We start from the raw sequence: 25,553 nt of genomic DNA on the forward strand, positions 1-25,553 counted from the left end.
TGATTTCGTAACGAAATAGGCCATGCGACACTTGGCACCCCATACATGTCCATGGTTTAAATCCATGTGCAAAGATTGTACCACCTTTGTGAATTCGGGCCTATGTGTACTCATGAATAGTGGCACATCATTGGTAGTTATCAAGATCTTTCCCACATTGAGCTACAGACATTTTGCCAGTAATACATCTCAGTGATTTTTATGTCTGATATCATCCACAGAATGGGCACAATTTGTTGAAAATTTGCTACACTACCACATACAGGCATTATAATGTTTGGGGGTACACGCCACACATGTAAGCAAAACACCTAGGCACATAAAATGCAATGTACATATATCACCAATGACATATTGATCAAAGATTGAATACATATTACCACACCGCATGATAATCATATTTTCTTCTTTTCTCTTCCTTTTCCAACAGATCATACTGGTATTTCATACCATATATTTGGTATAGAAGGCAAGCACCATTAAATATATTTACAGCAAACATGTACACACAAAAAACACAAAGTTTCCATAAACTTTTAGATGAATTATTGAACAAAATGCTGGAATGATGCAAACACAGATTAGTCAAAATCTATAATTTCCAGACAAATCTGCTGATATTAAAATATTGACAGACTAATAACCATAATTATACAACTTAATCCAATTGTTCAGTAATCATTACAGTACCACAAGAAAGAGATTATTCATGATTTGTTCTGACCAGTATCATGTAAGTGATTAGAATACACAACTTCCAAAACATTCTGCTTCAACTTTTCTTCCATACAGAGAGTTGTTCACTTTCATCGTATTTTCTTCCAAATGTTTTGCTCATAGGGCTTCAGAGCTGTATTTAAGTGGAAAAATACTACATAAAAAATGGGACTTTAGGAAAATACCCTGGCTACTGACTCTTTTATTCAAAATAATTGATATGTAACTTGACTTCTCTCAACAAATTCTTCAAAATATTTTGAAGATTTTATGTTTTGTAAGTTCAAAGTTGTAATGCATAGTCAGTACTATATCTTCTTAAAAGTAATTTTGACTACAAAAAAAAAAAATACATCTGTGTGCTTCAATTCTTGTTTGTGTTTTAACACACTAGTGTAAATTTGCTAATAATTTACAATTTAGTATACATCTTTTCATGTAGGCAGACTACACAGAAGGGGTGAACACCTTTCTACTTTAAAAGATCTTGGTGGGCAAACCAACAATTTCATGGGACAATCAAAACATATCAATTTTGGAAGAGTGTTGTCCATTAAAAGACTACTGCAGCCTTGTCCATAGGGAAAGAAGATCCTCTAGAAAACAAATTAAAATACTTTGCAAAATACCTTTGAGATTAAAAAAAAAAGTATTGATCAGACATACAGGTGTGTGATTTTTGCATATTGTTTGATCTCTGAACTTTGACACTTTGTGAGCAGAGTTTGAGACTAGGCTGTCAAGGGAGGTGGGTTGGTTACTGATAATGACCAGGACCTATCAGTAGAAGGCAGGGTTGGTGTGCTCAATGATGCAATGGCGACAGCAGCGCTTGAGCAGTCTGTAGGCCTCTCTGGACACCTCATCGCAGTCCTGGATGTTGAGCTGCTGGAGGTCTGGGCAGACTTGGGCCAGGACCTCAATGACATGGTCAGTCACATGTAGGCAGCCCTTGAGACTCAGCTTCCTCAAGCTCTGACAATTGGTGGCCACAGATACCAATCCCTGGTCAGTCACAAGTGGACACTTCCCAACGTCCAAGGATCGCAACCTTGGACAGCCCCGCGCTAGCGATTCCAGCGATTTGTCCGACACAAGGGGGCATCCGCGAACATTCAGATAGCGGAGTTTGTAGCAGACTTTGGCCACAGAGTATACACCCATGTCTGTCACCAGCTCACACTTGGCCACGCTGAGGTATCGCAGGTGGTCCTCCAGCCTGGCCAGCTCTCGCAGGGCACAGTCTGTAATGTGTGGGCAGTCACTGAGGGACACTTCCTTCAGCATCAAGCACTGTGTTGTCACATATTGCACACCAATATCGGTCACTCCGACGCATCGCCGGAGGTAGAGGTTCACCAGGGCCGGGCAGTTTGTGGCAATAGTCCGCAGACCGTTATCATCCAGCTTGGGACAGTCTGACATGTCAAGGTGCCGCAAGTTTATTCGTTGCTGCAGGAAGTCGTTGGAGTCACAGGTGGCTGGCTCTACAGGAAGATTCATGCAGTCTACTTGCTTGCAGCCTGCAATGGAAAAAGAGAACAAAGGAGAACAAAAAGATCAACCTTTGGCTCACCTCCAGGTCTAGCATCGCACTGTAGCAATAAAGTGTCCTAAACAAAAGAAGAAGAATTGTCTTCACTGGCTGCTAACTATTATATCATAATGGTCAAACACAAGGAACAAATATTTCTGAAATTTTCTCCATATATTTTATGACAACATCATCCCCAAACTTGTATAAAAATACATACACACATATTTGCATATATACAAATATACTCATGATTCACTGGTGACTGCTTGTCTTCATGTAAAATTGACTATTGTATAATACTGGATTAACTATCATTTCCTATTTGTCCCATATTTCGTGGAAGCACCTAATGATGAAGAGATACGTACTTCCTTTGACCTTCTACGTCCATGTACTGTTCTTAAGCCAGCAGTAAGGAGAACAATCCCAGACTGAATAATGCTGCATTGAATATCAATTTGTCATGCCACATTAAGCTATGAATTGGGTTTGCAGGCCTTTCTCATGGCCGTGACTGAGGCGATTAACTATGGGCACTGTTGTGTGCAAGAAAACACCAAAATGGATGCAACTACAATATACTCATCTCAAAAAAGTCAGTTAACTTTCATTTTGTAGGGTTTTTTTCAGGTACTTTTGGTTTCAGGCACATTTCTGACCGAAAATGGCATTAAGAATTGAATACAAGTGCTAGATTTCATTTATTACGGAAATCCACTTTTAGGGTACCTAGAAGACTGATAGCATTCCTCTTATTTCCATTTCTTTCTTTTACTACATGTTGCACTTGCTAGTTGTCATCGAAGAAGTAAAGAAAAAAAATCTGTTTTAGAAATGAAGGGAATTTGTTTTTGTGGAGAGAAGGCAGTTACAAAGTTTTTATTTGTTGTTGTTGTTGTTGTTGTTTTTGTTTGTTTGTTCATTGTTGTTGTTTTTTTGCTATTAACCCATTGAGGACAGTTTGATTTTGCTACAACATGCATTTCCCATAGACACTTTCTCGAGCATACTTGGGACTCATCCTCAATGGGTTAATCTCTGTGAATGAGATCATATTCCTCATCTGTAATTATCGTGAACCCTGGCAAGCAGTAGGTAGTACGGGTTCAAATCCCAGGCTAGTACCTTCTTTTTTACTCGCTGTTTATTAGGGTCTGTTTTGTTGAAAAAAAAATACCATGTGCTAATGTGTATTGAAAGTTGTGATATGTTATGACATCAGTTTTGCATTCAGGCAAGAATTAAACCACTTTTTCTCCAGATCACCATGATGAGGTAAGCGATGGCTGCCACCTGTAAGAACCTCTTTCTCTTTCAGGATGCCCCTCCTGCTACACAGAGGAGTGAGTCTGATGGGACTCTGTGATCAGAGTGAGATTTCTCAGCCTGTCAAACCCGCTTTATCACGTTCAACGTCCTAATGCCTTTTCCTCAGAGAATGCAATATTTAGACGATACGTGCAAATTTGGTGCTCGTTTGAATCATCAGGCTTCTCCAAGTCACGGCTGTGGACTTCTGAGGCCCTTGTGTAAGGATTGCAAATTGTAGAGTATAATAAAAACAATAAGAACTAGTGTAATCTGATTCCAATCTCTAACGCATCATGATCAATCTGCAATGATTCGTTTGCACGCAAACACACACACACACAAACAAACACGATCACAGATTACCGCCTGGTTTCTTACTACAGAGGATATCGGAATGTGTCGCCGTGGGCAACCCAGAGCTAAGATATTGTCCTCACGTTTTTATATTGCCACGAAATCCAAGACAGACCCAGTTTATCCCCTACCCTTAGTGTGGGGACTGTTTTCCCTGCCCACTGGCAACAATTAAAATGGAAAGTGAAGTGTAGGTTGCCCTTTACACTATCTCCCTGTTCCCCCTGGTAATTTTGGATAATTGCAAATGGGTGGTTCCTTCACTCTGTCGTTGTGTTTGTTTGTTTGTTTGTTGTTTGTTTACAGGGGACACTGATGCATTCAAATGGTGTGTCTTCATACCTCTTTCTCATGGAGAAATGAGTGATTTGTAACTCTGCATTACTGGCTTGGCTCACTCTCAGTGATAGAAAATTTGTGCATTCTTCAATGTAGTCATTGAACTTGACTTTCAGCATGTACACGTACTATGACAAAAAGGCTTCAAGAGCAGGTTCTTTTTCTACACACATCAAAGAAGGCTTCATACACAATATGGAAAACATATGCCGCAGTGTATGTGCATTCATGCAGGGAGGTGAGAAATTTCGTCTCACCTCCCTGGTACATGTATCTGCACTGAAGGTGTATTCACGAGTATTCCTACAGAGTTAAAAAGCAATTGGTCAACTCTGCAGCACAAGTTTAATTGAAATCACCAGGAAAATAACTAGATGAAATATGATCAGATAGAAAAGGCAGTGACAGAGTTACATATAAGTAGGCTGTGTGTTGACACAGCCTGTGTGGCCATAGAAACCGAGAACTCCAAAACTCAAACAACCTTCCAGGCATTTTCTAGTCATTTCATGGCTCAAAGTCCCACTCCAATTTACACTGTCGTCAAGCAAAGCCTGGACAAAGACTAATCTATAAAGCACCTCTCCAAATCTAGCTTTGTGCAAAACATTTGGGATTTTCCCCAGAGCCTCCTTACAACCTGCCCTCACTCAATCTATGAAGAAATGAAATCTGATGTGTCCTGACCCCTAACTGTTGGCAGCCTTACAACATTGGTAATCTGGGAAAAGACTGATGAACGAGACAAAATATTCGCATTGACATTACACTTGAAGGGTTTTGGAAAATAATTTCACAGTGGAACCTTGAAAGGTAATTTCTATTTTATTTGTTAATTTATTCTTTTATCGCAGCAGGTATTTTTCATCACTGAGCTGGACTCGGTCGTGGAAGAAGATGTATTGCAGCAACGAAAATTAGTCACACAAGGTCATGATACGTCAGCACCCCATCACTAATGAAATACCATAAATTGATTCTCATAACAACTATGCTCTTCGTTTGATCTCTCCGAAGTGAATAGTCTACATGATACCATGGAAGAGCTACAGAGTACTGTAAAACATGATATATTCGCGGCATGAATTTTTCACGAATTGGAGCCGACGGCCTTTTTTGCGGCATGAAATTTTCGCGAACTGCCACTGGCATTCAATGTATATAGTGTAGACAAGAACTTTCGCGTGCATTTTAATTTCGCGAATCTTGGCACTCGTGAAATTAAAATGCATGCAAACATTCCTCATTTTACAGTATGAGATGATACAGTAATTCAAAAGAATAAAGAAAATGAGAAATAGACAAAATTCTGTCATGCATGAATCATAATAGAAATAAAAAAGGATGTAGTTTACCATTAAGTGTCTCTGCCCTCACTAGCACTCACATGTCATAATTTATAAGTATGCACATTATCTGAAGTAAAAATTGAGCAAACTATCTACAGTATCTGCTATTACTATCCTCTTCAAGCAGCACACCAATCAGTCTCATTTTCTATTTTCTTTGGAAAAAAACAACAACTTCTATATATGTTTCTTTAATGTTCTCTCTCTACTCCTTCTGCTCTGTTCTCGACGTCTTTGCCTCTCAAAGGAAAGTCTTCTATATCCTTATCAAGCCTGCATCTTCAGTCTATGACCTGGCCACTGTCACTACTGATCTGCTGGTATCCATAGCAACCACCATGGCCCAAGCCTGAATTATATGCTTCAATTCCATTTTATGGTACCATTTTTCACAACATAAAATGCAGTCCCTGTACTCTTCTCCCAAAATTCCAACTTGTGTTGTTAATATTAAGACGGAAAAGCAGTCATTATTAAAATATGAAGTTGGCAAGCACGAGATGTTTAACCCGTAGAGTCATGGTTTAATTTTTCCTGGCAACCCACTGCCTCTACTGGCAGTAAATCATTCAATAGCATATATAGGTGGCGTTCTCACACGGCCATCTGTCATCGTCACCACAGGCTAGTGCAGTAATTATCTACCCAATTTGATGGTAGATGGTCCATTGCTATACATGGCTCATTATGATCATTCACTGTGGGACTTTCAGACTGTGGAAAAATAATGAAATCGTACAGGAGGAAGCAGATCAATTTGTACACCATGAGAACCATCCTGTATTTGTGTGTGTGTCATGTATTTAGGTATTTAATTCTAAATAAAGTTCTGTACACAGCAAAACCAGAATTTTCATGTGCATGAAAACTATTGTGAATTTCAGGAGAAGCCAATATTTGCAAAAGCAAAATGTACTCTATAAAGATTTTGTCTACACAATGAATCAAACGCCAGTGCCATTTCATGAAAGTTTCAAGCCGGAAAAAGAAATGCCAATGAAACCTCAATATAACACCTAATAAAAAAGCCCTAACAGAAATTGCAATGAACTTTCTTCCCATCAATCTTACAACCCAGTATTCACATCCTTTCCAAGCCTGACTACATTATCCATTTGTTGGTATATCTGTGTTATCTACTTCAAGCATTTTGAAAGAAGAGAAACAGTGTTGTACATGATTTTCAGGTACAAACAATGATCTAGACATCAACATGATAACAGTGGAGATGAACGAATATCTGCTTTCACACTGGCATGCTGTGGGAATAATGTCATCAAAGCCACTACGAGATAAGGTATATTGTGAAAGAAGGCACAACAACAGCCACAGATAAATATGAAAACTCAAATGAGAGAAAGTTGAGTGCTGTTTGTCCTCTTTTTCTTCTCATAGGTGACTGCCCTAAATGCTCACCCCAACATAATAAAGAAGCATTGTACTATAAAATGATTTCCATAACATTTGAACCATGCAGTCATTAGTCATGCATGGAGTTATGAGATGATCTCATGACACAATTCCATGCTTTTAGGAGAATAACCACAACCATCTGGATCTACTATTATCTGGAGTTTGATTGTTTTCTGGTATAAACATCCTGAAATTAGACATTATATCCACAATGTCTGTCTTGACCCATGTGCAAGAAGCATAGATACCGCACAATGCTAGAGTCATGATACAGACAACACCCTATGAAAATATTCCCACCATGTTTACACCGAATAGACCAACCTTGGTGGATATCATATTATAATTGCCATTGGACAAACAGCCTTCTGCAGATAATACATTTACACAGACACTCACATACACACAGGATATAGAGTAACAGGTGGTAGGCGGGCGGGTTGGGAAGATGATACAGGTGAGATGAGAATTGTACAATATTTCAACATGTGGTCAAAACAAATTAACCCTTCCAGAACCACCACCTTACAATGCACTCACCCTTGGACACAGGGAGGGTTGCCTATGGTTACGAGAGAGGTAATGTGATGATTGGTTTTTGTCCAATAAGTCTGAACGGCAGGAAACATAACATGAGCAAAGATGTTTTATCAGCTTAATCACCCATCAGGCTAAAATTCTAATCAATACTGATACCGAATTACATGTCTTTGTCTCGTGGCCCATAAAACAGTTTATAACTATGAAACAACAAAATTCCAGCTACAACTGCAGTAATTAATCCTCAATTGATGCTGAATATTATTTTATCACACCTAAGATATTAATTTGACTGTGAATTGAGAAAATAAGCTCACTATTGTATGTCATGAATGCATTCTAATTTCACTCTTCAATAAGACATAATACAAACAGGTGTAATAGACAACAGATAATTGTAACAAGCATGTAAAGAGATATCAAACCCCAGGACTTTGTCAATCCAACTGTATTTTATCTATGCTCTAAAACTTTTTGAGTGATAGAAATCACTATTCTGTAACTGGTAACAAAGCCCAATATTGAAAGCAATAGCCAAAAGTATTAAGTCAAACCACAACACTTATTTGGAGACCAAATGTCAGTTCTGAAGCAGGCTCTTTTCTCCATGAACTCTGAATGGTATCAACACCTTTCTGGCTCTCAACCAACATGCTCTGAAAGCTTCTGACATGGATATATGACCGTCTGTCACTGTATGATAGAACAATCAAACTTGTTTTTCCTTGTCATAAACAAAATCATTCTGCTCAACTATCTGATGACTATAGTTGCTGCTTGCTGGTACTCTGTCTTCACATCATGTGTAGTGTTTTCTTGAATGCAACATTTGTGAAATTATAGAATATGTTTCAAATACTGTTTGATAGACAGTTACCAAGAGCTTATCATGAATGATCTGGACTTGAACCCCTCTCCTTCATCCCCTCCTCAAGGGCTAGTCTGACAGTTTCCTTGAGGAAAGATCAAGGGAATGGAACAATATCACAAAACTTCGCCATGCAGATGCAGCAATCCAATCCGTACTATAACTGCTGGTTTGATATGCTTTGGGGTCAAAGTGCAAAGGTCACTGCAGGTCAAATAAGAGAGGTAACATTATCTTTCAAACTGATGCAGTGAAATTTATTGTGCAAGTGTACCACATGCAGGGTGCACATGTAGCTAAAGCTGGGGCTGATATTGTCTCTCCAATTTCTATCACTGGCCCATTTCTGTGAAGAGAATTTGATGGCTGTCTGTTATACATGAAGAAAATAATTAGTGTACAAATCCTTTCAATCTGACAGTAGACTATGAATAGTTCACTTTAGTGACATAGTAGGCCTACTGATTTTAAAGCAAGCAAAAACAGTCAGATAGATAACTAAATTATCATTCATACTGAATCTTTTTTTTTACAAATGTGTTTGACATTCTCATAAAGATATTTCAACTGTAATGTTAAATTTGGATGTGTCAGAAGCACAAAAATTCCAACTCTGTCATCAACTTTGTAGGACATGCTGTATGATGAAGGTAACTTGTCTACACTGATTTGAAATGATCACATTATTCCTTCACTGCTGTTTTGATGGTAGTGGATAATAAAGGCTATAATTAATACATTCAGACAAAAGAGACAGCTCTCAAGGTCAACTTGGGTTTCTTGTTATAGAGGAACCGTTTTGAGCACAGGTATGATTGTTCTATAATCAGCCAAGGAATGTCGCAAAAGCATTCTTTCATTCCAGACAAATTCCTCCCCATATAATGACATCAGCCAAGCATAAATTCTTTCAGGGGTTGCTAAAAGGATTTGATTTTGATATTTGATCTTGTTTGAAAAGATTTTTTGTAGGTATGAACATAATGATGTTGTGATCACCTTTCCTCATCTAACTTCCTGGTGGATTTTACGTCAATATGGGGACAGACAGATGCACTTTACTTTGAATCAATTCTAACAGCTAACTCCTCCATTACATTCTAGTACATCACAAATACATCTTAATTATACATGAGGAACAGTTCTTCATGAGATAACTGACAGCATTTTGTACTTCAATGGGACATTTTCACATCATTACCCTGAAAATCAACAATCATTCTCTGCAATCAGACAATACAATTATTCAATATCTACCCTGTCCACAATTCTATATGGTATAATTAGAGATCATCGTCTGTCTTTTGTGCTTATAAGCTGCATTTAACCCACAACCCAAAAACCTGATTTCCTGTTGATGTCTTGGAGAGCTGATGCCCTCTCTTCTCTGGTATGTGAGATGATTGATTTCATTACTCATTAGTTTGCTCTGCAAAATTTGAGTGAGTTGACACCTAGTGGTTAATTAATCATCCAAGTGCAAGCGCAAGGGTGAGTCAGGTCACACTTGCCACATTTTCCCCAAATTTGACAAGCTGATGTGGAAGAGGTGAAATGAAGCAAACAAAGTTTGCCATCATCTTTTGTTTTCACCTTTAGATGTGTTTTCATCTCATCTGTTAATCATTATCCAGGTGACTATGGACTTGATTTGTTTTTCCTGCCACTCCTTCTTTTTCTGTCCTTTGTTCTTTTGTTCTCTATCTCTTTCCATCTTCTTCTCTTCCCTCTTCCTTTCTCATACCTTGTGACCATCCTCCCTCTCTCCCTCTCTTGCTCTTTGTTACTGTATATATCTTGTGAGAAATGAGAAAGACCGAGAGGGGGAGGTGGATATTTTGGCAAGAAGTTGGCATGAGGCATTACACCAAAGTCAAATGCCATGTCTGCTTATTTTTCGAGAGGCCAAGGGGGTGTTACATATTACCTGAACTCTGGCACAATTTGTCAGGATGGAGCAGACATTCTGAAGCTTATAAGTGTCATAATGGACATATCGGTTTCTCACCGGGACTATACAATATTTTTTTTTTGTCTGTCTGTCTGTGTCATGAAAGCAGATTTACAGGTTCAATATATCATGCAATCGAGAGCGGTTTACTAAGATGCCAGATGTGATACTGACCATGCCACAAATTCTTTTTATGTTGGTTAAAGGGACTGTACAGTACTGGTTGAGGTGGGGATTCATGTTTTGCACATTCCTAAGTGAGATAATGAGAAACTTCTCATGAAATATGAAAGAGCCTGTAATTTTAAGAAGGGTTCAACGTTTATTTGATGAAAATTGGTTTTCAAATGGCTGAGATATCCAAAAAAGTGATAATAATAAAAGGCGACATGCCACAACTTTATTAGGATCTCTTTGTTTTACCTTTTTTTGGATATCTCAGCCATTTCAAAACCGATTTTCATCAAATAAGCTTTTGATACCCCATGGAATTGCATGCTCTTTGACATCTCATAGAGTGGTTTGTGAATATCTTGCAAAACATTAAAAGCTAAATCCTCACCTCAACCAGAACTGTACACACCCTTTAAACAGCAGGAGATGGTACACTAAGGACCTATAAGAATTTATAGCATTTATAGTCTTTGACAGATCTACTACCTTGTCAGTTTACTGTATAGAAATATTGATCATTTATACAAATAATCCAAGGATATATGATACCATACAGGAATTAATGGCCATTTTTTTAAAAAACAGAGCACCTTATGCTTATGACATCTATATGGGACAAACAGATTTTTATTCAACTTGTATAGTGGCCACACAGTAAATTGTGACAGGTACGGCTACAAACATTTCACCACTTCAAGTATGAGTTCCATGAAGTTGCCACAAGATTTGAACCATGTAAATCAACCTACGCTGAACCTAGTATATTTTGTACATGTTTACCTGTTCTGCTATTACAACTGCCACACAAAAGCACAATATCTGTACTCCATAAGGAGATATATCATCTTTAATGCTCGATAAGTAAAGTGGCTTGGTATAACGAGTGCCTTCAGGCATGCACAATTCTGCACTTTTGGTAATCAAATCTTACTTCTACTTCTTTATTGCTTTTTCTATGAAACATACAATTCATCTTATTCTTCCACCAGACAGATGTCTCTTCTCTTTATTTTGTTAAAAATTTTCACATAATTTAGATGTATTCCATTCCACTTTGTTCCACATTGCCCACCTGTTGTGAGAAACTACATGGTATGTGGGATAGACACTAATAGGTTGATGGAAGCCACTAATCTGATCTTCAATGAAAAGAAACCATTCCAGCACCCTTTCATTCTACTAACGCCACTTCAACACAGGGACAGTCAAGTTTGAACACAGAGAAAGAAAAGCTCATCTCGAATAGGGATTACTGTTAGTATAAGCTACACAGGAAGCTCCTGCACAAGGTTATCTTAGAAATGGGAATGATTGGTGCTCTGGGAAAAGAGAAGGAGAGTGTGATCATAATAAAACAGATTACAAGTTCTTTTGGGCCTAACTCTCCCAAATCCTGGGAAGCAGCTTTTCCTGATTGTTACTTCTTCATGATCATCTCTGATCTTGTCTTTTTTGTGCAGTCTACAGATAATGAGCTTGTCGGATTACTATAGAGCAAAGACTAAACTGAAAGAACAGAATGCTTGTTACTCTGATGATACAGTTCTTCAGTAAAGTGCTTATAGACACTATCACTTCTGCAGATGAATGAATAGTTTTTCACTGCTTTCAGTCAGACATTTTGTAAAGACACTTTACAAAACTCCATTTGCCCTATGCCACATGGCAAATTAAGTTGAATATTTTAACTGCAAAAATGATGTTTACTTCGTAGCAACTTTAAATTGGCAATTTGGCTAAAATTCCAAAATAAAAATGACGCAAATAAAAGTACTCTCCTTATAACAAAACGACTTTGGAATCAACTTTGTGCTCATCTCTTCCAAAGGATTATAATGCTCCTCGTGGTTCTAAGACGGTTTGCCAGATTACCTCACCACAATCCAATTCATCCCCTTACATCAGTCATTTGCTTTCCTAAGCTGAAAATCTTCTTGTAATGAAACACTGGGCAGCTGAGAACAGATACTGACAGCATTGCAAATCTGAGGTTAATGCCCTCTTTACATTACGCAGAATCCCCTAATTTCATCAGAATGACCTTTGGTTCCTTTTCAGAAAATTTTTCAGCTCTTGTGGATGTTGTGAACTGGCTATTGTACCTGTGATCTGAACTATTTATCGCAAAAGCAGCAAAACAAATTGGAATGAACAAAGACGAGTAAGGACCTTTCCTTAAACGTGCAGACAATGGATGTCTCGTCCAGTAACAGATGGGCAGAACTCACAGGGGTTATGCACTTTCACAAGGCACCTTTACTCTTGGTATTCAAGTGTCTCTGAATCTTGTCTTACTATTTGCACAATCTGATTGAGTGCAACATCAATGGAATTTGAGATGCTGGACCTCTCTTAAAGAGAGCACAAATCTGTGCTTTGTCCTACATATGTAAGTATTAAGAAGTCTGGCAGTTTAACCCATTGACGACAGTTTGATTTTGCTACAACATGCATTTCCCAAAGACACCTGCCCGAGTATACTCCAGACTCGTCCTCAATGGGTTAACAGTATAAAGGATGTACTACGCAGGGTGCAAAAAAGAATTGTTCAAACAGATGGTCCCTTCAAAGAAAGAGAATCTATAAAAAAGGAGCCCAACTATTGGATGCATGAAGAAATTCTGTTCAAACAGATGGCCATCCTTGTCTTTTAAAGAAATTACTGTATTACGGTCAACTTTGTGTGAGTAACACTGGGTCATAATGACGGTCCAAGCAACAGCTCTGTTATGATGAATAATGGACCAAAAAGAGAGGCGATAATGCCTTGAAAGTTTGCCAGTAGTAATCTGCTATACAGTGTAGCAAGCCAACACATAAATGCATCAGATGGTGGTGTGCTGTATCTGCTGCCTGACTGAAATGGTTTTCCAACATTTGGGTTGAGTTGGAAAGAACAAACTATGGCAAAATAGAAGGAACATTTAGAGTGTAAGACTAACCTGAGATGTCTAGGTACTCCAGGCCATCACACCTGGAGACGATCTGGAAGATGGCAGCATTGCTGATTTGATGGCATCCCATGAGTTCCACATGGAACAGCTTTGGGCACCGGTGTGCCATGAGTACCAGTCCCTTATCAGTCAGTCTCTGACAACCATTCAAGATCAGTTTCTCCACTTTGTCCAGCGGCTGGTACGGCGTCTCTCTCGACAACCGCTTCACAAAAACTTTCAACGCAAAGTCAACGTTCGTTCTCCTCCCGGTGAGGTGTATCGACGTCCATAGCGACGGTTGCCAGGCTAACCTGTGCCACCTTCGGCACACACAAGAGCAGCGGCATAGCTGCCTCGTCGAGAGATAGGAAAAGATGCGAGTGATGACGGGGTCCACAAGTTTGTCGAACGGAGAGGGTCGACTGGGCTCGTGTCTGTTCGTGTGCTCCTGCCTGGCAACAACGTTGGCAACCTCTGCATTGTTGTTGTCGTTGTAGTTTGACTCAGAGTGTGACTGGGTCGATGAGCTTGCCTTCGACAAGTCTGCGCTGGAGGTGGGGCTCTTGGACCGGTTGGAGGTGATACTGCCCTTGGTGGTCGACTCCGGTGTCTGGATGTCACTGGTGGGCGTGGTGGGTTTAGGCAGCTTCTTGGTGACGGACCCATTGGGGATGTTTTCAAGCTTCAAGGAGTCTGTGTGAAGAAAAAAGCAAACATAAGATTTGATTATGATATGGTGATACACAAACTATGTTCCATGTAAGCAAAAAACATGGTATTGATTTTCCCTTCAATGTGCCTTGTGTGCCAAAGTGTGGAGTCACTCTTTTTTGTCTTTCTCCTATACAATCAATGATATTTTTCTAAAGGTCATATCTGCAGAGTGCAAAACGACCTTGTATTTCTTCATTCTCACTTCCCTGTAGAAAATGTGCAAATACAAAATTGAATGAAACCAGTGGAATTACGCTGTTCTCAAGCTGAGTCTAGCTGTATGAATAATGACTATCTTTCATGGCATGGGCATCTTACACATGAACTGAAATGAGTTGTATGGATTCAGACTGTCAGAACTGTCCTGTGGACACCATCCTCCTCTCAGTGGTCAGTGGACACTCACAATGAGATCATCAGGTGGACGAGTTAACCCATACAGAACCAATACAATGTCAGACCAGCCATAGACTTGAATACCTGGAAAAACTTTTGCATCACACTAGCTCCTTTTGTAATACTTGCTGCTTGTTTCATTTCTTTTAGAAATAACCATATGGAGAGAGCAAAATTACTGTATACGCTATAATTTTCGCGTACATAAATTTTCGCGAATTGCCGCTGTCACACATTTTCGCGAGTGGTTAAATTCGCGATTGGGGGACCAGAGAAAATATGAAGTGACAAAGAAAGTGTGAATTTTCAACTTACTAGCAAATAAGAATGATACTAGTTATACACTGCATGAAAAAAACTTACCAAACTCTGCGAACTAGTAGGTTAGAATTCAACATTTTTGAAGTGGTTAAGTCCATCACGCTAGATTTCTGACGAGTGGTCCCCTTGCAATAATGGATTGGCTCTCCACAGTATTCATAAGTAGACGTGGACGTGCGTAAACAAGCTTAGCCAGTATGGTCTGTTCGGTAAGCCGTGACATGGTGTACTAGTACTGAAATGTTCGTATCATCAAGGCAAGGGATTCATTTTGGAAGGTAATATTTTCGAGTGTTGTTAATTTCACGAATAGCTCCCGACTCGCGAAATTCGCGAAAATAAAACCCCCGCGAAATATATAGCGTATACAGTATATTGTGTATCATGAATGTCTCTTCCAGATGATAAGAACTAGGATATCTAACACTAGCACCGAAAGGGTTAATGAATCTATGCTGGATCTATAGACACCTATGACGATCACTTGGTCAGTCAGTTGAATGCAAACAGCCTTGCTGCTGTCATTCAATCTAATAAGATATATGAGTACGGTGTGTAACTGCTTTGCCCATGTGACTGTGCATGTACAGGTTGATAGATTGCAAGCAACACAGCTCTGAGGAGGAGTCATCGGAATTACTCCATCCTTGGAGTCAATGAACATCATTCACTGTCACATTACGAACATCCCACAAATTATATTTGTGCTGCTTGCTGTATTTTTCCTCCTAATTTACCACCAAGATGCATTCCAATACCTATGATGAAAAGCATATTGGTGCTGGGGCGACAAGACCTCGTATCTACAAAATGTCAAATGTTCAAGAGAGAAAAAACAAAAACAAAAAAACAACCAACCAACCAAAAACAAAAAAACAACCAACCAACCAAAAACAAAACAAAACATGGCAGCCAAAGCACTATATCAAATGGGATAGGCTTTCCTTTGACATGCCATGGTGGCTTCATTTTGGGGATAAGACAGCTAGAATTTGGCCAAGACATCACTTAACTGATTATCTGACCATCAATCCAAAAAAGTCATTTTCACCAAAATTTGAAATACAAGGTCTTGTCGCCCCAGCGATGAGGCCTATATTACTACAGAGTATTGAGAGGGAAGGCAAATAGTTATAGATGATTAAAGCTTCATGAGGAAGCTATACATTCAGTTTATGCAATTCTTAGGAGATGGAAAAAAATGTTTGTCGCATCACAATTAACTTTGGCGCACCCTCATAACATGAGTCAGGAATAATTTCAAGAGCGTGGCTTTTATTAAACAGACACCGTAATGCCGCCTGGCTATGAAGAATGCATCAATCAATTAGATGCAAGCTTCAGTCACGGCTCACAATTGAACATAGCCACTGACATATGACATATCCCCTGTACTGGATGTATTTCTGGGCATTCACAAACTGACACAATGCATCAAGTGACCACACATCTTTTCCCTCCCCCTCCCTTCTAGCTGAATGATTCTATGGACCCCCGAAATGTATAATATATGAGAACTCCACTATCTGATGCAGTGAGCATGTCGAAGCAGAAATCCGCGAACAAAGACGAGAGATCTGATAGAGCACTGAGGCATCAGTCATCAATATTCACGCCTCTTCTCTTCGGAGTGCGGGCCCTCGTGTGCCATCTGACAGGTTTCGAGAGGGGGGCAGAACGCCATGCCAAATTTTCAGACAATGCACTAATGGTTTGATTGCCCCCGGGAGGAGGGGAGGGATAAATGATAGTCCGTGACCACTTTGAAATATCTTCTCTCCCTCTTAATGTGTGTAAGAAGATCTGGAGATCGATTACATGGGAGCTCATGCTGATTTGCCATGAGATGAGGAGAAACAGAGAGAGATAAGAGTATATGTCTGTGAAAGAGCAAGCTAGGGATGAGGAGAAAAATGAAAGAATGATATATTCACTACAGAGATTCAGCAAGTAGAATTTATGCTGCATAAAATCTTCAGATGTGCCAACCAGATTTGAGGCAGCTAAGACTCAGTTCATAATGAGCTTCTAAAAATAAATGGAAGCACAGTATCTCAATGTCTTCCACTCATGAAAACTATGTTGGAAAAAATAAAAAATAGAATATCTATACAATTTCATTGGTCATGTATCCTTTTGATATCAACACATAATGGTTCACCGATGATTTACTTTACTGAAATCACAAGAATTATCAAACTTAAACTAATTGTCAAAATATCTGGCTCACACGCCTTCCAATATACCTTACGTGTTTAAATATGAATTCATGAAGTCTTCTATTTATGTTTCTAGTAGAAGAAATTTTGCTGTAAATCTTTTCTTTTCTGGTGTGAATACAGAAAAAAAAAGCATACAGTTTGTATAAGTTGCAGTGCTTTAGACTACATAATAGTGATAGATGCCGACTACAATGAACTTTGACTATTTGCTGATCTAAGGTAACTGAAAAAAAGACCCCACTTTTCATCCATTACTCCTCCTCAAGGGGAGGGGAGGGGGGGGGGGGACTACTGCATATCCTACAACCATTCCACACAGCAGAATGCATGACTACCTCTGCTGCATTAACTCATTTATACCCCTCCCTCATACCCCAACCCTCTTCCCCCCCCCCCCCAACCTACTGTAATTTCTGGATTCCCATCGGATCCAATCGAAGCAAAGCCTCTCTTCAGTTTCACTCTCGGCCAACTCCATCTCGTATCCTAGCCTTCCATTTGGGCTGAGCAGGCATTTTTTCATAAGATAGCAACACCTCCTCTTCCTTAATTCCTGTACATCCCATTTATGAATATTAGTCGAAGTACTTTGGAGATAGATAACTTCTACTATCATTACTGAATGAACTCCAACAAATGCAACACTTACCCTGTGAGAAACACTGAAAACTAAGAGCAACATGATGCAAAGAATGTCACTTCACTCTTTGTGACAAGACTATTGGAAGTCTCAATTTTCTGCTAACTGGAGACATCTAAATTGTAATAATTCTCAATGTAAATATGCCTAGAGGTACCTTTTATATCCAGAGCTGTGCAAATCAAAGTTTTTGTTTTCATAAAATTTTATCAATAGCCCAGTGGCTATTCAGATTAGTGTACCAATGAGTCACGTAAATGAAACTGCCTAGCCTTGAAATAAAGCAGACTTCAACAATTTTGGATAGAATTCAGAAAACTGAAAATAAGTAGTAATTGATAACAATGACCAATACTTGAAAATAACTTTAAGAATGTATTCAGTGTCTGTACTGTTAAAAATTGAGATATATCAATTAGCAAATTGATAATGATAACACAGAATAGATTAATGTAAGAACTTTCTGTACACATTTTGGGTGCGTTTATCTAACTTGAGAGAGAGAATCATGTTTCAAAATGCGTTTGGAATGGTGTTTGCGAACGTGGTTTGAAATGCGATGCTTGGGGTGCCGTGTTTGTCTACCCATCATCAAATCGCAATTCGAGTGTTCTCACTGTGCAGCTGCTTTGTGTAGTTCGACCTAAGAAGCAGAGGTCAACTGAGGCCCGTGTTGCAACCTGTGGGTTGTATACTGCATAGAAGGTGACCTTTGCGGAATGGAGATATAAATGCGTTTCAAAACAGCATTGTGTTCACCTACTCTCAGAAAGGCGATCACTGTCTCACATGCGTTTCAAATCGACATTTTTAAATGCGTTTGTAAACATGGTTACATTTATCTATTGCCAGAAAATGCCTCAAACATGTTTAAGACTGTGATTCTGCTTCAGAAATATTTTAGATGATGGAGGCAGTTATATCACCCCACCAGCTATCAAAAATCAAAATAGAATTTGGCAGTGTACCACAACAGACACAAGAGGATCACCAACAAAATGAGGTACATAAATACAATCTTGCCCCCCCCCCCCCCCTTTGTATTACAAAGACTAATAGTAGAAATACCTTGCCTAAATTATCGCATCAAAAGTATACTAACATTGCATAACAGCCCCGGTACAGTGATATTAAAATATAGAAGCTGCACACTAATTAAAATCAAAGGCCACTCAATAATCATACCGGCATCAGGTCATTATTTGGTAGGTGATTAACCCATCACAAGCATTTAATTCGAGCATACCATTGTCAAGTGCTGATAACGCATTCATTGGGAGCTACCAATGTGTTAAGGTTAAGTGCCTAATAGTGTTTACTTCGAGTGGCACCCCATCCCTGCAAGGTCTGATCAATGTAATTTTGTTTTTCTGTTCTGGATCTCTTGACCAGGGGAAATCTCATCACACGCTACCCTAATCCCAACTATGTGATCAATAAAAAAACACCGGTCAGTCACAAAGAAATTAACAATGACCACTGACTAAATGGCATTGTTGGTTTTAGGAGCTATTTATCTGCCCATTTACGCTAGAGCACCCCCTACACTGGACATATGTTGTTTTTTCGACCCTTTCTAAGATTTCTTCGCGAAAATCCCCGCCCCTGGCTTTCTACTCCCTAGAGGCATATTTCATTTGTCAACTTGTTCTTGAAAAAAACAGGATGATCAATATCTGCATTTTTCACCTTTTATGGCTGCTTTTGGAATTTCTTACGGTCCTAGCTTGCTCAAGGGAGATCTTTTACCTTTCAACTATTTTTTAAACCATCTAATTAGAATCTGCGTTGAAACTCACCCAGATGAGAGATAAGCAACTTACTCTTTTGAGTACAAAGTGTTAGCAATAATAGGAACTCACTTTAACTGACAAACTGATCTGCCACTTTAATGGGATTTTGCAGGATAAAGACTTTTTAAAAAAAGGAAGGAGAAATAAATGACAATTCGACAGTATAAGAGCTCTCTGCAGCTACTGCTTCAGCAAAAAAAAAAAGAAAAAGAGAGAGAGAGCTATAAAAATCATTACTCTTGAGAACTCTTCCCCTGTTTGTACTATACATAATAGGAGAGGAAGTCCTAATCATTACAGAAATCCTTAACACTGTATTTTCTTCTTCAAAGATTACAGGAAAACACTCTAATTTGTGGCATTCCTGCCGGTCTTTTCAGAGGTAAAAAAAAAGCTCTCTGTATGCAATGACATACATGTACCTGGTACTCTAAGTGATTTGCATGAAGTACATACCCAAATACATCTCTAGAAAGCAAATTAGAACATGGCTCTTTTATCAGGACATCACACCATGAAATCAAAATGCCCATGCATTTATGATTCCAAACTGACTGAACAGAGAGAATTATAATAGAAACCATGATCATTTAGCCCATTCAGCCATTTCCTATTGAAGCATGGACAGGTATCAAACATACCCATGTAATACTCATCAAAATGCAGACTCGCTTCTCCTTTCTGAATGACTGACAATGTCTCTATTGGTATCTCTCTTAACAAGGGCACGGTCGGAAATTAACTTTTCTTCGAGCTCGCTACTGTGATGGCTTTACCAGATAAGCCTGTTCACTCTTAAGTGTAATGATCATCTTAATTTTCCCAACTTTGTCCCTTCTTTACATACATCTTGGTTTATCCTCCTGTCTCTACAGACGACTCTCAAGTTGAGATTACCTAGCAACAGCAAATTATCCCTTCTGTTTTACCACAAAACAAAGGCAAACACACCAAAAGCTGCAATATTCTGGAGATGTATGGGTTATATAGCCTTACTTACAGCCAACAACACATTTTAGGAGATCTGAAATTAGCTCATACGATGCAACCTCATGTTTACTGCACGTTTGTTTGTTTTTCTCACTACTGGGTACTTCTTCTATTTTCTTTCTTATTTTTTGGGGGGGAGGGGTGATTGAGGAAATGTGGATGCAGATAACAACTGGAAGTCTCTTGATTCCATTTCACCATTTCTTCATAACCATGTCTGAAAATTTGATATGAAATGCATGCCTCCATTTGCTGACCAGCATTGACCAATGCATGCAAGGACTGATGCACATACATAGCTGTGGTCATCTAGTAGCAAAATGTCTCTTTGTATATGTACATGTACCACAAAGATATCACTAACATTTCTATCTCAAACAAGCAAGCAGAAAGGTTCTTATGCTTTTCCGTAATGTTTCTTCCTTTTTTTTTTGACTTCACATTGCTGTACAAAGACCAAAGAAAGAATATGAAAAAGTAAAGCATTCTCCATGATGTGAACAATAATCACGGATGAGTGAGCAGCCACATGCTGTGACCGCTGAGGAGTCTAATAACATGAAAAATAGCAGTCAGTGCCTTGAAGGCAGGCTAGATGAGATGAAGCTGTTTGATTGCTCCAGTGATGAGACAGCTCCAAGTATGTCCCCGCATCCTCCATGATTGCATACCGAGAGGAAACCGACACTGACTGATTACTCCAATAGCGCCCGGCAAATGACCAATTTCCTGCGGCGTCCAATAGGTCTACTTATAACCAGTGGAATGAATGATTCGGGAGAAAAAAAGGAAGGGGTGCTTGAAAAGTGAGCTGACGAAAGTGACAGATTTCTCATTTTCTAGCGGTATTCTATAGTACCTGAGGAAATATACATGATGATACTATGTTCTTCTCATATGACAATGTATAGTCACAAATTACAGAGCATGATGACTGGGCTGTACTTTTCAGGAGTGACGATTATCCCCCCCCCCCCCCCCCCCAGCAGATGATACTATGCAGTGAACAATTTGAACTCTTGCAACATCTGATGTTTTTTAGAAGCCATTTTCTTTTCCCCAACAAAAGGAAACATTACATGATACAAATTACATGAAAAAGAAAAGCTAAGTAAATTTCTCAAGAAGTCTACCTCAACAGGTCACAATTCAAAAACTTACAGGGAAACACATGCAAATTGCACAGTCCAAAGATCCTTAGTATGCATGTTCACTTTCATACATTTTTCACTATGACTTGGGGAAAAAAAGTCTGGAAGTATAAGTGCTAAATCCAGTAATCCACTCACATTACAAGAGAACTAGCGACTAGAACCTCTCGTCAAACTAAAGGGGGACTATACTTGCAGACTATACTTGGTGTATACTGTATACGCTGTTATTTTCGCGTACAGATATTTTCGCGAATGACGAGGTCATAGACATTTTCGCAAGATGTTGTTTTCGAGAATTGACGTCGACGCTTACGTTACTGCTCTATTAACAAAGCACATGGGAGACATTTTCGTGTGTTATTAAATTTGCGATCCAACTATGATTCGCGAAAACTAAACCCTCGCGAAAATAACAGCGTATACAGTACCTGAGTGATCTTTTTCTCCCTCTATCTCAATGTGTCTTATTAGTCAAATTTACACACACCTGAAATATATCTTTAAAAAAAAAAATCAATTTATGCAATGTGATGTGGGAACCATTGATATTTGCAATATCGTGTTACAAAATCAGTCTCAATCGATTATCTCTGAAACTCATGTGATAATTTGCTCTGCACGGCGTGTGCAAATGACACATAAAGAAACCAGTAAATTTTTTCTTGACCCCATCAAAGGCAAATTGCCACAGTAGATCTTCATATTCAGGAGCTCACAATCACATTCTGGTCATGGAGGGAGTCTGGAGATTCAAAGTGCTTTATGTGCTGCTAATTCAATTTTTTAAATAAAAACTCCAGCTTAATTTATTGCGGGACTCTCGCAATAATTTGCCCTGCGTGGCTTGTGTGAATGGTGGTGAATGAAGTAAATTTTTGCATTGAATCACAATGCAATGAATCACAATGCAAGAACTGCTAACTCCTGTGTGTGAATGTAGTTAATGGCTATTCAAACACCCCCTCTTCCCTTTCTCCATCTCCCACATTCTTCTTTCTCTATCATTCTTCTTATCATTGTACGTCCTTCCTTTGTATGAATAACATGGTTAAATGCTGGAGAGTGAGCTTGCAGTAAACATCATTACCCCATTGAGGACGGGCTGATTGTAGCTACAACACGCATTTCCCGTAGACACCTGCCCGAGTACACTTGGGACTCGTCCTCAACGGGTTAAATGAGTGCATCATTCCACTATCTGTTATGTGCCAGTGATGTAAGATGAGCTTACCGTATGATTCTCAAAATTGGCCCTGAAAAAGTCAACCAAAAATTGGAATGAATATTTGAGGAAGACTAGTAAACACATCATTAGCTACTATGTATGCAAACAGTGGTACTGTATTCAAACTATGTCAACAATAAAGAAAACCTCAATCTTAATTGAAGATGGTTTCACAACATTGATTTGCCATATCATGTCCCTCAAACAGACTCTGCCATAAGAGGTAGTTACAATGGTGAAGAAAAAGTACAAAAGTTTGGATGAACCGCAGTAAGGGTTCTGACCGGACTTGTAAAGTGCGACCCAAAAAACAGCTCAATAGACAGAGTATTGTGAAAAACAAGAAAAATCAATATAGCATATGGGGTAATCAACAAAGCTGCCCTGCTGCCAAAAACAACAACATGTGGGTCTTACTGCGAGTGACGAGACGAAAACAACCCACAGTCCAGTGACAAGAGCAGCCCAAGTCGCACATTATATAATCACCGCATGGCGAGATGAAGTAGACGCAACAGGAATAAGCTGCGATGCTGCAGACGGTCATCATTTCCCAGGACGAAGATTTTCAATAAGTGGCACCAAGTTCGGCTGCAGTGCCCTTAGTCACAATACATGTTTCATTCATGACGGTCATTATTCAGCAATAGCTTTCATACATCATACAGTCATCTGAAGCAAGGGTATCTGAGTAACCACACCTACCTTCCCTTTAAGATATACAGCAGATGAACCAAACACAAGAGCGTACAAGAATAGAGCTATTGCTCACTTGACTTTATCCGGAAGTTCCACACAATGACGCTGCATTATGTTGTACGTCATGCCACAACAAAATCTGCATAAGACACACAAATCTTGTTCTTCCTTGAAAGTAGAATTCATCCATTTGGGCTGTCCCATTCTCTCCCATCATCTCTCTGCTATTTCACAAAACCATTTTCCAGTCTTTCATTACTTCAGAGGGTATGACTTTATCAAAATTCCTCCGTGATATATATATCCGGCATCCATAAGAACATTGCATTCTTACTAGAAATGTCACTGGAAAAATCTCATCACTGTTCCTCTCTTTTGGCTCCAAGCACACCGATACATGAAATCCAACAGCAGAAAAATTTACACCACGGTTAATATTTCCTGTTGATGATAAACATCGAAGCAGGTGAACTCAGAGACGCCATTACAAACTTCGAAAGAATGCTAACAGCCTTCAGAACTTTGGATCATTCCAAACACCCGGCTAACTCAGTCTTGAGTCGCATGCATTCCATGTTGAGTTGATTGTGTTGATGCAGACGAGTAACTGTACCCAGCTGCCGTGGAATGTAGGATGCCAAAGTTCATGACATGCAAAGCCCCGGCTGGGAACCCATGGCAATATACCTTTCCATCTTGAAGTTACCAAAAAACTTTTGTAGAGCTTACAAGCCTTCTGCTACATCCCTACCATGCCTATGTTTGGCACAGTGAGTGCTTACACTTCTATGAGCATTTACTGCAATGTGCTCTACCCACATACTTCTGATACCTTCACAAAACTCCGTAAAAACATAATGGGTTGATACCGCTATTTCACCTAAGAATAGAGAGAAAGGGGATAGTCTCTTCTAAACAGAAAAGCTAGGTGGTGCGGGATCTTTCTTGGGGATCGGCAAATGTGTAAAGGTTACGGGTGATCGACATACACATTCATAGCATCAGAAATACAAAGAAATGTCATAAGCCCTGAGGAAGCAAGCAAACTCCACAGAGCTTCTCCTGCCCTTCTCCCCCCCCCCCCCCCCCAGGATTTTACAAAAACATACAAAATGGCTCTGCTTTCTGTTCAACACAGGTCAAAGTGTCAGTCACCTTTGTATCGCGTGGGATGAAAGAGATGGAAGTTTTCAGTTTATTAAACTGTGCGAATACCATTAACTCACATAAAGTTTTCAGCTGTGGCTCAAATGGTGATAGTTTTTCACACCTTGCTTGGAGACATCGTCCCTGGGATACAAAGAATAATGCTGTTGATAGCCCAAGGGACAATCATTAATGCCAATCTTGTAGGAAACACATGCCATTCAAGAAAATATCACATTGTTAAACAGCAGTAATTTATCCCAATTACATGACTATTAGTGTAATGGCTGATGAAAAGAATCATCAATGAACTGAGTCACCAATATCTCTCTCTTTTTTTTTACTATTACTGTTTTCATTCATCCATAATTCACCTGTAGGCTGCCATTTTAGCATAATGCAGTGATTACCTTTTATTGTTAGGGGTACTTCCCTGTTTGAGACATCAATGAAATACAATCATGCATTCAATCAGAAACAATTTTGGCAGAACAGAGGTGTATCTGTGTGGTGAGATTAATAAACAACACGAGCCACAAAGAGAACTTGACGAACCGCGTCAGAACAGTTATGTGAACATACAATGACAACAGACGCTGTCTTTGACTGGAACACTATTTGCCGTTAATGCAATTGTGCAATACTAATTACTATCAGGAGAGGCAATAATGGTGTTTCTTGTGTTTTTCATAATAGCAACTGCATAAGAAAGGTAGAAAATTAAAAACAGCTTCACAAGTGTGAGAGCAAAGAAACATTAGAAT

The 25,553-nt window shown here is 39.2% G+C and overlaps 1 protein-coding gene across 1 annotated transcript in view; it reads right to left on the bottom strand.

The window, feature by feature from the left end:
* Nucleotides 1-702: 702 nt before the first annotated feature.
* Nucleotides 703-25,553, bottom strand: part of LOC139722620 (uncharacterized) — a 79,606-nt gene continuing 54,755 nt past the window's right edge. The window contains exons 2-3 of the mRNA XM_071633920.1: nt 13,496-14,182; nt 703-2,240 (exon numbers count right to left, since the gene is read on the bottom strand). Of these exons, the coding sequence (XP_071490021.1) occupies nt 1,498-2,240; nt 13,496-14,182 (1,430 nt within the window). The 3' untranslated portion in view covers nt 703-1,497. The remainder of the gene's footprint in view (nt 2,241-13,495; nt 14,183-25,553) is intronic.

The sequence above is a fragment of the Diadema antillarum genome, unplaced genomic scaffold (genome assembly GCF_040938485.1).
Source record: "Diadema antillarum isolate AM-2024a unplaced genomic scaffold, OU_Dant_1.0 scf00000167, whole genome shotgun sequence".
NCBI lineage: Eukaryota > Metazoa > Echinodermata > Echinoidea > Diadematoida > Diadematidae > Diadema > Diadema antillarum.